This window comes from Mastigoproctus giganteus, chromosome 3 (genome assembly GCF_048544385.1).
Source record: "Mastigoproctus giganteus isolate SK-2022 chromosome 3, ASM4854438v1, whole genome shotgun sequence".
Classification (NCBI taxonomy): Eukaryota; Metazoa; Arthropoda; class Arachnida; order Uropygi; family Thelyphonidae; genus Mastigoproctus; species Mastigoproctus giganteus.
In genome coordinates this window covers 176,125,613-176,140,528 of record NC_143577.1, presented here as the reverse complement: position 1 = coordinate 176,140,528, position 14,916 = coordinate 176,125,613, and the positions used below count along the sequence as shown (strand labels likewise).

The following is a 14,916-nucleotide window of genomic DNA, read 5'->3' as shown; positions in this document are numbered from 1 at the left end:
TTCTTTCTCCCACTCTTTTCCTCCCCTTCTTCCACTGACTGCAAATCCTATCCATAGTTTTGCTGATGGTATCATATTGCATTCCACTTTCTGGTTTGAGAAACCTTGCCCTTTATAAACAGCTTAAATGTCTTGAATATCCACCACCAGTTCCTTAAATGCTGATCACTAGGTAATTCCCCAGTGGGACTAAGATAACTTGGTTAATTTCAATCCTTCTAAATCTCTGTCCTGTCTTATATCTTATGTCAAAAAATATTCTTCTGCTCCTATGCTTCTCTTTAATGACACTCGGATTTCTAGGCAAGATCACACATCTCTATGAGGGATTATCCTGGCTAATCTCTCTTGTACAGCACATCACAAATATTACTTTCTATGCATCTAAAAAAACTGAGTTTTCTCTTTTGGTCTCGGCATTACTTATCTTCTAAACAACTACTCACTCTGTTCAAATCTGAAATCTGCCCTACCATGGAATATTGTTCCCACATCTGAGGTGATGCCCACAAAACCTCCCTCAGGCTTCTAACTCCATTCAAAAGAAGACGATCAGGTTAATTAATGACCCATATCTTACAGAGTCTCTCCACTCTATCTCTTAGACATTTCTGTTGCATGCTTAATGGCCCCCACAACATTAGTTAGCACAAACTGGCATAAATCTCCCTGAACTGTAACTACATAATTCTTTTGATCTCATGCCAGTCATAAAAATACATCCGTCTAAATTATAGTGTTTTACATGTATGAGTAATGGCTGCTTGGTTTGTAATGACATTATCGCTACATACTACCAACTAAATTTTATAAATAGTTGGTAGGATTATCTTAGCATTAGCATTAGTAGAGGCACGTGATGCAAGAAAGCAAGCTTATGCAGCATCAGCCAAAAAAAAAAAAACTCTCCCATTTCACCCCTCCATTCGTTCCAAATACCGGTCCTGCCCAGCCTTAAATTTATTTAGGCTATCAACATCCACAACAAAGGATGGAACTCTGTTCCACCAACCAACTACCCGCTGGCTAAAGGCAAACTTCTGCACATCTATCCTACATCTGTCTTTCCTCAATTTGAATTTATGCCTGCTCAGGTGATAATATCCTGACCTAAGCATTGACCAGATTAAGGTTATTCACCTTTGGCATGCTAATACAGATAATAGCCATAGAGATACCAGCCCACAATTTTCATTCAGTGAGCAGGAACGTCCTACTCATTGACTTCCATTCACCTGACTTCCTACTCATTGACTTATTTTCAATGAGTAAGAAGTGAATCTTCCATAACAAGCCACTCAATCTTATTTGCCCATTCATGTCATGTGTAGCGCACACACTCCTGCTCTCCTGATGTTTCCCAAATCAAGGTATGGTCTTACCACATTCAAGCAGCTTTTTGATCAGAAACATCAATCCCTTTCCCTCTTCCTATCAATTAAGCACACAGTATTTTTCCTTCAGCTTAGAATTAGAGATACTGCTTTGACCTAGAGAAAACTCCTGTTTTTTTTCTCTGATTTTAATTTTGAGTCTTTGGGGGGGGGACTGATATCCTCTATACAATGTGCTTCCTATACACTTTGTATGTACAAAAATGAAACCTATTATCCTGTATTAGGAATGACAAGAGATACGAGATGTTAACCAAGTCTTTATTGCACCAAGCATAGGTCTACATATGCTGTTATCATGGGGTCACTTTGTTGACCCCATGATAACAGCATATGTAGACCTAACCAGCAGCTCTGATTAATCCATTTTATTGTCATAGCATTATTGTATTAAGTAATTTTAACTTTGGATTTGCTTGTTATTCACTCCCCTGACACATCCCCTATAATTACTAAAGTATTATGCTGTGCCCTGCCTGTTTTATGTTGGATTTGTCACAACCTTTCATGTAATAAATTAGTGACTTATGTCTACATTTGTGGCTATTATTCATACTTGGAAGCCTCTGACTCATCTACAATGTGAAAGAAATGGATACAGTGATAACAAATTTGATGAATTTTCTTGTCACTATATTCTTTGCTGAACTCATCTTATAGAATTTTTCTCAGACTGGCAGGTTCAGATATTCCCTTATCACGAGCCTGGCAGTTTAATGCTAATATGCTGAGCGTATTTAAGTTAAATTTACATAACTAAGCTTTTTTGTTTTCATGCTTTTTTATTATTTTCTTTTTAGTCACAGCTGGAGAGTGTAATGGAATCTGTTGTGGAAGGTGCATCAGACATAATACCCCAAGAAGGTAAAATATTCAAATTTTTATGAACTGTTTGGCACTTTTATTGTTTAAATTTTATTGCAATATACATTTGAAAAATAATCATATTAAACTAAGTACTGGTAAATATTACTTAGTTCGAGTGTGCAATTTTTGTCATTTCTTTTTTCTTTAGTTACATTGTATAGCAGCTGTGTGTATAGCAGACTCTCATCAACCAGTGCAATACCACCATTTTGCTTATCGGAGGCTTGAAGTGGTGGAACCCATGTTTAGTCTCTAGAGCTAAGTTCCGGTCAACCCTTCCCTATCTCTTCCATCATGCAGTATGATTGATGACTTTTGAGATTATGATGAACATTGTGGCGAGATCCAATATTCCTTACATTTCGAGGGTACAGCTCTAAAACAGTGTTCGCAGGCTGGCTGCTAGTTAGTACACCAGACCGAACCTATTGGTAACTCTCTAGGAGGCTTCCAGATCAGCTAGTGTATAATCTTGCTACCTCTACTCTGCCAGATAGTGACTGGGGAGAGTCCGAGTAGTGTTTATGCGGGGAGCATTGTCAAGGCCACGTTATGTCAAGGATCTGGGTATATTCTTATCATATGTATGCCATATCCAAAAATTTCATTACTTCATAGAGCATGTCCCACCCACTTTTTCTTACTATTGAATACACCATGAATTGTCACACTAATAGAGCAAGATTATCTGCGAAAAGATCTAAACCTCCCAAGCACTTCCTAATTCATTTCACAAATATACGTGGTCTTAATTCTAATCTCAATGATGTCCATTTCCACTTGCAGTCTGCCAAACCCCATGTACTTTTTCTGACAGAATCTCAGTTATCGGTTGATTCAACTACTGCTCATCTCAGATGCCCAAATTATTCGCTGTATGATACCTTTCGCCTCAAAGGTGGTACTTGTGCATATGTCCATTCTGATATTCCCTGTCAGAGACTTGGCAATTTGGAATCTCCTCTCTTTGATCTTCTCTGGCTTAAAATCTCTCTACCTCATTGTGTCAAATTTATCTGTTGTCTCTACCGTTCTCCCAGTTCCACTAATCACTTGGAGCTCTTTGACTTCCTCTCTTTGCAACTTGACTTTCTCCAGTCCAACTTTCTTAACAGTGAGGTAATTTTCCTTGGTGATTTTAATGTTCACAACTCCAGCTGGCTTCCGTTTTCTAGTCACACCAACCCAGCTGGTCGAGAAGCTGAGGCTTTTGCATTTACTAATGACCTTGCACAGATTGTTCATTTACCTACAAGAATACCGGACAATCCTAATCATACAGCCAATACGCTTGATCTTTTTCTCACAAACAACCCTTCTAAGTACACGGTCGAAGTGACAGGTCCTTTAGGCACTTCAGATCACAACTTGGTGATTGTCTCTTCTCCAATGGAATCTTTACCTCATGGCTATTCCCAACCTCATGTTGTTTGGCATTACAAGAATGCAAAATGGAATGACCTGCGAGACTTCTTTTCTTCTTTTCCTTGGTTGGATTACTGTTTCAAAACTTCTGAAGTCAACGTCTGCTCAGATCATGTCAGTGAAATTATTCTTGCAGGAATGGAATCCTTTATCTCACACTCCACTTTAAAATCTCGTCCTTTATCTAAACATTGGTTTTCCAATAAATGTGCTGAGGCTGTTCAATTGTCCGGCAAGTTCATTATGGTATGGGAGGATGTGAGGTTCTGCCGTGTGTTTACAGGTACTGATATCTCCCTTATTTTTTCAGCTTATAATAAACTCGGATCCTTATTCAACACTTACAGAGATACACACAAATACCCAACCAACGATTTGAACAATATAATTTACTTGATTAAATGTCAACCAAACTGTGATGCCTGTTATATTGGTAGTACTACTACCAAGTTTACCAAAACCTCCAACACTCATGAGCACTACTACTATAATAGTCTTAGATCGGGACAAGCTAGTACAGACAGGACAAGCTAGTATCACACTCCTTTAATTGACTCTGCTATCACTATTATAAGACTTAAAACCAGCCACAAAATTCTTCAATATGACGCCCTCATTATCGAATGGTTTCGACATAATACTAATCTCAACATCCTAAACGCAAAACTTCCCTTTCACCTTTCCTCGGATTGGAATCTCTCGCATCTGAGATTCCCACGTGTCCCAAAGAGCATCACGAGAGAATAGAAAATTTCTTAAAATACAGCAGCGTTACTTCTCATTTAACACCGCCAACTGAAGATGTTATAACTTAACAAAAGTCTGTCATCATGACTATTGGCAATATCAATTCTTTTATGTTCCAGATTAACTATTTTCTACTTTATAACAACCAGGGACGGAGTAGTGCACTTCTGCTTCCTTGCGCTTATTTTAAAATTCCGTTAAATTAAATCTCATCCCACCTTAATGCATTAACTTAACCATTCCGCCTTATATTTAGCCATCAGTCTTTTCATAAAACTATTGCAGATTATATTCAAGATGAGTACCGCACTTTAAGCATTTCACTATTTTTATATTTAGTCTATTATCACAGTACTATAAGAATTCTATAACTTTATACTTGTCAAACAAACAAACATAATTATGGCTAATGGTTTGTTTACTTCCTTTGCTTCCTCATTCAATATAACTGGATAGATTCCATCCACCCAGGTGCCTTTCTTATGTTTAACTTCAACAATTTCTCCTCCACTTTGATTTCAGTTATTACAAAATCACTTAGCTCCCTGCTAGAGTTTGATAAACTTCTGGCATTCCCCTCCTTGAATAACTCCATGTGTGAATGTTGATGCAAAATACTCATTCAGATTATCAGCTATCTGTCCAGGCTCATCAACAGTCGAACCATCGATATCAAGTGACCCAATCTGATTCATTCCCTTTCTTCTAGAGTTTACATGAGTGAAGAACTCTTTGCTGTTTTTCTTTGCATCCTTTGCCAAAGATTTCTCTTAATCTGCCTTAGCCAGCCTAACCTCCTTTGTGACTTGATTACAGACTAGCTTATATCTGCTATAGGCTTCTGTGTTGCCTGATAATTTATATGCATCCCATGCATTTTTCTTCTTTGCCACTAGCCTCATTAATTCATCTGACATCCATTTAGGGCCTAAACTTTGAACAATATTTCTTAGTTGGTATGAAAAGCTTAGTAGCCTCCAAGATCAAGTCCGTGAAGGCTTCCCATTTAGAATTCACCATTGATAACATCATCAGTTCGTCCCACTGTATAGAATTTAAAAACTCTAAGACCACTATAGTCACCTTTATGAAAGAAAAGCCCTCACCCCCTTATTGTATAGTTACGTCTTTAAGTAAATCCCACATCGGTACACTGATCAGTGTCATCTAGTGGTTCCTGTACCTGCAAATTCTTAATGCATGAATAATCACTGCTGATAATCAGATCAAGAGTATTACTCCCTCTGGTTGCCTCTTGAATGTGTTGCTGTAGAAAACAGACATCCAATAAATCCACAATAGTCTTGCTAGTGTGTGAGAGACCAACCCACAAGTTCCATTCGATATCTGGAAAGTTAAAATCCCCCATTATAAGACATTCTGATTGACTGGCCCACTCTCTTTCTCTGCCAATTGCTCATTGTACTCATCAGATTCATTAGGCCTGTAACACACACCCACTCTCATTTTCCCTTTCCCAGTGCTTATGTCACACCAAACAGACTCAACATTGCATTGTTCACCAATGTCAACTGGATGCACTTCCTTAGATTTTTGGCGTTTCTTAACTAACAGCATAACCCCTCCTCCCTTCCTGTCCTGTCTATCCTTTCTATACACATTGTCCTCCCCAAATTCCAATTCTGCACTGCTTATATCTGTGTGACACCACCTTTCTGATATCCCAACAATTTCCGCCTTTGATGTCTTGGCCAGCACTTCAAACTCATCAAATTTGTTAACTATATTCCTAGCATTGGTGTACATGCAAGTATACATGCACCTGTTCCTACTCTTAGTTAGCCTAACACAGTCCGTGCATTTATTTGTTTCACTATGACTCCCAGTAGTCCTGGAAATCCCTAGCAGCTTGTTTTCCAGGCTGCTGCTCATTCGAATAGAAACAGTGCAAGAATCACTTTTGCCTCTGCCTGCGGCCACTGTTAATCTTTCAGTCTGTGTATTCCCCAAGCTAACAGTTTTCCAACCCACCTAACGATTTCCATCTTTTGTTGTGGAAGTTGATAACCCACATAAATTTAAGGCTTTGCTGGTCAGTTATTTGGAACGAATGGAGGGGTGAAATGGGAGTGTTTTTTTTTTTTTTTTTTGGCTGATGCTGCATTAGCTTGCTTTCTTACATCATATGCTGCTACTAATGCTAACACTGCCTCGATAGCATCAACAAATATTCTTGCACCCTTTCTATTTAAGTGTAACCCATCCCTTAAATAGAAAGGGTGGTGCAAGAATATTTGCTGAAAGAATTAGAAAATAAATTTGGTCAAGAAAAATTATAATATAAAATAAGAATATATGCCAGTCATGTGGCAAGCCAAAAAGTAAATAGTGAATAGAAAGTAAACCAGTATATAACTACCAAACATTCAAGGGTGGGGGAAAAACAAATCAATATACAATAGACTTTCAGAATAACGGCACCTTCAGGAGTTCAAGGTGCTGTTATTTCGATTTTTCCGTTATCTAGAAAGTTTTTATTTTTAATATACTTAATGCAGAAATAATGAGGTTAAATAAGAAATAGAGACATTAAGAATGCAGTTTTATTCACTGCACATAAAAAACATAAACATGTGACGATCCAATATTATATTCTGCCATTAATACACTCCTAGTTATGTCCTGTTCTGTTTGTGTTTTGTTTTTTTTTTTTTATCAAGTTTGTCACTATGCTTTAATGTTGTTCTTTTTTTCTCTGTATGAGGTTTATTAACTTTAGGGGACATAGTGAGGGGTTTTTAATTTAAAATAAATGTAAAACAGCTGTATAATCTGTGATATACAGATTATACAGCTGTGACTCGTGACAGAGAAGAAAAATGCATGGGATGCATATAAATTATCAGGTGACGCAGAAGCCTGTGGCAGATATAAGCTAGTCTGTAATCAGGTCACAAAGGAGGTTCGGCAGGCGAAGGCGGATTATGAGAAATCTTTGGCAAAAGATGCTAAGAAAAACAGCAAGGATTTCTTTACTTATATAAACTCTAAAAGGAAGGGGATGAATATGATTGGTCCACTTGACATTGATGGTTCGACTGTTGATGATCCTGCTCAGATAGCAAACAAACTGAATGAGTATTTTGCATCTACATTCACACGTGAGGAATTATTACAATTTGAAAATGGAAGAAGGTTATCAAATTGTAGCAGTGTGCTTAATGATTTTGTAATAACTGAGAGCAAAGTGGAGGAGAAATTGTTGAAGTTAAACACAAGAAAGGCACCTGGGGTGGATGGGATCTATCCAGTTATTTTAAAGGAGGCGGCAAAGCAACTAAGCAAACCCTTAGCCATAATTATGAGAGCATCCTTGGACTCAGGGGAGGTTCCCACGGACTGGAGATGTGCAAATGTGTCCCCAATTCACAAAGGTGGATCGAAGGGTGACACGAGTAATTACAGACCAGTTAGTTTAACTTCTGTTCCGGGTAAAATAATGGAGTCGCTGGTTAAAGATGCATTGCAGGATCATCTAGACAAGACTGCAGCAATAATTCAAACACAGCATGGGTTTGTTAAGGGAAAGTCTTGTCTGACAAATTTGATTGGTTATTAAGATGTGGTCACAAAGGAACTGGATGCAAAAAATAATTTTGATATCATATACTTGGATTTCAGGAAAGCTTTTGACACTGTTGCACATGAAAGACTACTGTACAAATTGGAGCAGAATGGTATTAAGGGTAAGTTGCTACAATGGATAAAAGGATGGTTAAGTGTGAGAAGACAGTGGGTGGTAATCAATGGGTGCTGCTCTTCGTGGACTAATGTTATTAGTGGAGTCCCACAGAGTTCGGTGTTGGGTCCACTGTTGTTTTGTGTATTTATCAATGATATTGATGAAGGTATATCAGGCTTAATGTCGAAGTTTGCAGATGACACAAAGGTTGGCAGGGTTGTTAATGACAGTAATGGCAGTGTGCTACTGCAACAGGATCTAGATAATTTGGGCAGATGGGCTAAGAAGTGGCAACTGAAGTTCAACCTTGACAAATGCAAAGTACTGCATATGGGTAGAAGTAACCCCAGAGAAACGTACCAACTGTGTGGTACTACACTTAAGGTGGTAGAAAATGAAAAAGATCTGGGAGTAATTGTGCAGTCAGATATGAAGTTTTCTGAGCAGTGCAGACAGGCTGCTAGGGCGGGTCATGGGGTTTTGTCAATGATATATAGGAATTTTGCTAGCAGGGAGAAGGAGGTGATTGTCCCTCTGTATAAGGCAATGGTCAGGCCACGCCTTGAGTACTGCGTACAGGTCTGGAGGCCTCATTTTAGGAAGGATGTAGATTTGCTTGAGCGTGTACAGAGAAGAGCAACACGATTGGTGAGGGGAATGAAGGGATTCTCTTACCAAGAGAGGCTTAAGTTCTGCAAATTGCAGTGGCTGGAGACTAGGCACCTGCGCGGTGATCTGATTGAGGTCTATAAGGCCTTGAATGGGTTGAGCATGCTGAATTCTGATGGGATCCTTCCACTTGTTCAGATTACCAACCTACGGGGACATAAGTTCAAATTAAGAAAGGACAGATGTAGAATAGATGTGCGGAAATTTGCCTTTAGCCAGCGGGTGGTTAATTGCTGGAACAAACTTCCATCTGTTGTTGTGGAAGTTGATAGGTTAAATAAATTTAAGGAGGAACTGGACAGGCATTTGGAGGGAATGGTGTGATTTTTTTTTTTTTTTTTTTTTGGCTGATGCTGCATAAGCTCCTACACTTGCTTTCTTGCATCATGTGCCACTACTACTACTACTATATCAGTACAGAATTCACTTTCAAAATGGCGAACATGAACAAAAACGCTAATCACATGACTTTTTTTTTGCAGTGCCAAAAAAAGAAAAGGGTCACATGACCCTTTTCTTTTTTTGGCACTGCAAAACGTCTACACTGTATGTAAACATCCGATCTCGATGTGCTGTTAACTCGATTGTTTTGTTAATTGGGGTGCCATTATAGGGTATTGCAGAAGAAAAGTGCTCCTAAGGTAATTTAAAAAATGTAAATTAATTCAAACATATGGTGCCCTCTTGATGGCACCAAGTCCAAATTGCTTGAAATATCACTATAAACTTAAACAGAAACCACCTACAATACGTGACCAATGGAATGAAGCATAAAAAATAAAACAGACTGACCATTGTACCACATCTCATCAGAGGACCACAAGGCCAACAATGGTCAGTGAATCAATGAATTTCAAACATTAAAAAAAATCAGTGCATAGAAATAGCCAGCTATTACTGATACACTAATCAGCCAGCCAATGCTGTAGATCTGAATAATGGTTTGTGTGTCCACATGTTCTGTAACAGATCAGAATACTGATCTGTTATAGAACATGTGACATCACCCTGCATGTGCCTAATATACATTCGGGCCATAAGACACTGATAATTTTAGACAACATTTTACAGAAAGAGGTGCATTTTTATGGTCCAGAAACTATGGTAATCTCATATGTAGGGGTTGCCATGTGTCCTGGTTTTGAACTGTTAAATTGGACAGTGCAAATCAAAATCATAAATAAGTTTTATTATCATTTGTTTGTTAGTTTAACTGTAGTTATATTTCGTTTTCATTACAGTTATTTTAATAAATTTTGCAACCATTGTTGCTGTTTAGGTAGAACTGTATTATTTAATCTTTATATTCTCACATAGCCAGAATTAAAAGTTTCTACTATCTCATTAAAATTTAAATTTCTGTGTTGAATCTGTATGAAGTGGGAGGGTTATATTTTATATTATTATTTTTTACCACATTGTTCTCCTTCCAATGAGAACTTTTTTTGTGTGTCTCCAGTAAAATTTATGAAACCATCTGGGAAAGCCTTTTGAGTGATTGACACAAATGTAAAAACTGAAAGCTTCGGGTATGTGAAAGTGATAGTGGTCCAGCACTCTGAGAAGGTTACCTAACAACCTTACTCATGGTATATTTGGTTTTTCCCTGTTGTGTGTATAAAATTTGAAATAAGGCTAAACAACCCAATGTGCTGTATAGGCAAATGGACCATAGCCAGCCATAAGCATATTCTTGAAAAGCTGTGGGGGAGATAAATTTGTGATGTGAAATTAATAGCTTTAATGAATGAACTTAGTTATCAAAACAATTAATTGAGCAAATATCAATAAAGATAAACAACCTACTACCTAAGTAGCAATTCAGTTTCCTTATAATAATAAACTACTTGTTTTGCCAATACATAACTTATAAATTGTGAATAAATTTATCAGCTACCTGATTAGACAAAGAAAAGCCTTTTCAGTGGGCAAGTTATTAATGATACTAATCAAGGTATGCTTTTCCAACAAGACCTGGATAAATGAGGCATTTTCCCCAAAAAGTGAAACGGTAAAACTGATGTTATACATTTGGATATATTCAGAATGTAACAGAAAAAATAAAAATTATCTGTTTTGCCAACAAATAAAATATATTTCAAACATTGTGCTGATTTTTCCATCTTGTGCTTAGCATAGATTTAAAATTTTAGATACAGCTTAATGTAAAGTAAATATTGTCTACACTAAACTGCAACAATATTTTCACAAAACAAGTAGTTTATTATTATAAGGAACAATAAAACTGCAACAATAGATTCGAGAACGAGGTGTAGCCTGTGCGGACGTACATTTTTGCCGCCCCTGGAACAGAGAAGTTTTTTCTGATTTATTTTCTGTTTTATTAGCTTAAATTGGCATATTAACTTATTTTCTAGAGTAGCTTTATATTCCTATTTACGATACTTAGATTAAAGTAACTTAGATAGAGATTTTGTAGGTATTACTTAGTATCGGAAAGGGTATCAGATCCACGTGTTTACCGTTCGTAAATAGCCGCCATTGTTACGCGATACAAAATATCTCGAAATACATAGCATAAGCTTAATATAGTATAGTATAGTACATAATATTGTCAATCAATCAGATAATTAATCTTGTTGAACTTCATTGTCAATTAAATTGTACTTTTAACTATACATATAACGACTTGGGGTACGTAACATAAATAATTAGTAAAAAATAAATAATTAATACTTAACTTGATATGGAAGCTATATAAAGGGATTTCGTAGATAACACTCGATACTGAAACATAAATATAGCGTTGTAACTGTTGGGATATAAGTTTAAGGTTTTAATTTTGTACTGAAATTGAAATTTTATTGAAATTAAATCGAAATCATGACTCAGACTAGAGCAGCAAAGCAAAAGGCTCAAGCTAATGGGAGTGCTGTGGCTCGGGGGAGAACTGAGGGGGGCAGTTGCCCTCTGAATCACAGCCTATTAAAATGCACTACTTGCTTGATGTTTGTGGAGCAGTCGGGTACGGGACATGATACTGCCATGGGGGATGTCTTTGTGTGTGCGCGATGCAAGGAGTGTAAGGAAATCAGGCGACAACTCAGCATTGTTATGGGCCTGTATGAGAGCTTGAAGGACAGGGTGGATGCCTTCGAAGGATTAAAAGTGACGGGCCCATCAAGCTCTCAGCTGCCCACACCAATGCCGGAGCTTGCACTTGGTCATCACGCAACACAGCGGCAGCCCCCAAGGCAGAATGCGCTGGACCCAAAGGAACTAGTAGTTGTTGATGACTCTATTGTCAGGGAAACGGGAAACATGTTTTGTAAAAAGGATAGGTGGAACAGGACCAGGGTATGTCTGCCAGGGGCAAAGTTTGATGATGTTGTAGAGCGGATATCATCTTTTAAGGGCGCAAAAGGCGATATAGTTGTACACATTGGCACTAATGATATTAAGAGTAGGAGACCGGCAGAATTACTTAACAAATACAGGTCACTGTTGAAAAAAAGCCGTGAATTAGGGTTGAATTTGAAAGTGTCTGCAATTCTGCCCAGACACGATAGGAGGGAGTATATGATGAGAGCCCTGTCGATCAATTCAGCCCTAGAAAGATTGTGCAAGGCTCAAGGGGTAGAATTTTTTTCAGCCTGGTCTGTACTTGATAACAGGAGAGACTGCTTCTACAGGGATAGGATACACTTAAATAGAAAGGGTGCAAGAATGTTTGCTGATGCTATCGAGGCAGTGTTAGGTGGGTCGGAAAACTGCTAGATTGGGGAGATACAAGGACTAATAGATTAACAGTAGCCACTGGCAGAGATGAAAGTGATTCTTGCACTGCTTCTATTGGAATGAGCCGCAGCCTGGAAAATAAGATGCAGGATATTTCAGAGACTGCTGGGAATCATTGGGGTACAAATAAACACATAGGTTGTGTTAGGGTAGCTAAGAAAAAGAACAGGTGCATGTATACTTGTGTGTACACCAATGCTAGGAGTTGAGTAAATAAATTTGATGAATTTGAGGTATTGCTCAAAACATCAAAGGCAGATATTGTGGGGATTTCAGAGACGTGGTGTCACACAGATATAAGGAATGCAGAACTGGAATTTGGGGAGTACAATGTCTACAGAAAGGATAGACAGGATAGGAAGGGAGGAGGTGTTATGTTATTAGTTAAGAAATACATAAAATCCAACGAAGTGAAGCCAGTTGACATTGCTGGACAGTGCAGTGTCAAGTCAGTTTGTTGTGACATAAGCATTGGGAGATCAAAATTGAGAGTAGGAGTGTGCTATAGGCCTAATGACTCTGATGAGTATAATAAGAAACTGTACAGGGAAATAGAGTGGGCCAGTAAATCAGAGAGTCTTATATAATGGGGGATTTTAATTTCCCAGATATTGACTGGAATTTGGGGGCTGGTCACTCACACACTAGCAAGGCTTTTGTGGATTTATTGGATGATTGTTTTCTACATCAGCATGTTCGGGAGGCAACTAGAGGGAGTAATACTCTTGATTTGATTATCAGTAGTGATTCTTCATGCATTAAGAATCTGCAGGTAAATGAACCACTAGGTGACAGTGATCACAGTGTGCTGAAGTGGGATTTACTCAAAGAGGTAACTACCATTAGGGGTAAAGGGAAGGGTTATTGCCTTCGTAAAGGCGACTACGATGGACTGAGACAGTATTTAAATTCTATACAGTGGGACCAACTGATGATGATGTTACCAACAGCAAATTCAAAATGGGAAGCATTCAAAGAACTTATCTTAGAAACTACTAGGCTTTACATACCAACTAAGAAATATTGTTCAAGGTTTAGGCCTAAGTGGATGTCAGATGAACTAATGAGACATATGGCAGAGAAGAAAAATGCATGGGATACATACAAATTAACACGTGACACAGAAGCCTATGATAGATACAAGTTGATCTGTAACCAAGTTACAAAGGAGGTTAGGCAGGTGAAGGCAGATTACGAGAAATCTTTGGCAAGGGATGCAAAGAAAAACAGCAAAGAGTTCTTTACTTATGTAAACTCTAGAAGGAAGGGGATAAATCAGATTGCTCCACTTGATATCGATGGGTCAACTGTTGATGATCCTGCTCAGGTAGCTAACAAACTGAATGAATATTTTGCATCAACATTCACACATGAGGAGTTATTCAGCGAGGGGAATGCAGAGGTGTATTCAACTCTGGCAGTAAGCTAGAGAATCTTGTAATAACTGAGAGTAAATGGAGGAGAAATTGTTGAAGATAAATACAAGAAAGGCACCTGGGGTGGATGGGATCTATCCAGTTATATTAAAGGAGGCAGCAAAGGAAGTAAGGAAACCCTTAGCCATAATTATGAGAGCTTCCTTGGACTCAGGGGAAGTACCCATGGACTGGAGATGTGCAAATGTGACCCCAATTCACAAAGGAGGATCAAAGGGCGACAAAAGTAATTATAGACCTGTTAGTCTAAGGCGCATTTAGGGCTAGAGCCTCAAGCTGCGAACAAATTTAGACTATGTATATAAAGTGCTTAGCATCATAATACACAGCCGATGCCACCTTAAAAATTTTCTGTTTATTCAGAAATGGCTGTGTATTATGATGCTAAGCACTTTATATACATAGACCTGTTAGTTTAACTTCTGTTCCTGGAAAATTAATGGAGACACTGGTTAAAGAAGCACTGCAGGATCATCTAGACAAGACTTCAGTTATAGCTCAGACACAGCATGGTTTTGTTAAGGGGAAGTCTTGCCTGACCAATTTGATTGGATACTATGATGCAGTCACAAAAGAACTGGATGCAGGGAATAACTTTGATATTATATACTTGGATCTTAAAAAGTCTTTTGATACTGTTGCACATGGAAGACTGCTGCACAAATTGGAGCAGTGTGGCATTGGAGGCAAATTGCTGCTATGGATAAAGGGGTGGTTGAGGGGGAGAAGACAGAGAGTGGTAATCAATGGACACTGCTCATCGTGGACTAATGTTATTAGTGGAGTCCCTCAGGGTTCAGTATTGGGTCCTTTTTTGTTTTCTGTATTTATAAATGATATTGATGATGGTATATCAAGCTTAATGTCCAAGTTTGCAGACGATACGAAGGTTGGCAGGGTTGTCAAGGACACTACT

The 14,916-nt window shown here is 38.2% G+C and overlaps 1 protein-coding gene across 1 annotated transcript in view; it reads left to right on the top strand.

The window, feature by feature from the left end:
- Positions 1-14,916, top strand: part of LOC150088429 (uncharacterized) — a 132,943-nt gene that overhangs the window by 73,714 nt on the left and 44,313 nt on the right. The window contains exon 2 of the mRNA XM_090370773.1: positions 2,195-2,258. Coding sequence (XP_090226899.1) covers positions 2,195-2,258 — 64 coding nt within the window. The remainder of the gene's footprint in view (positions 1-2,194; positions 2,259-14,916) is intronic.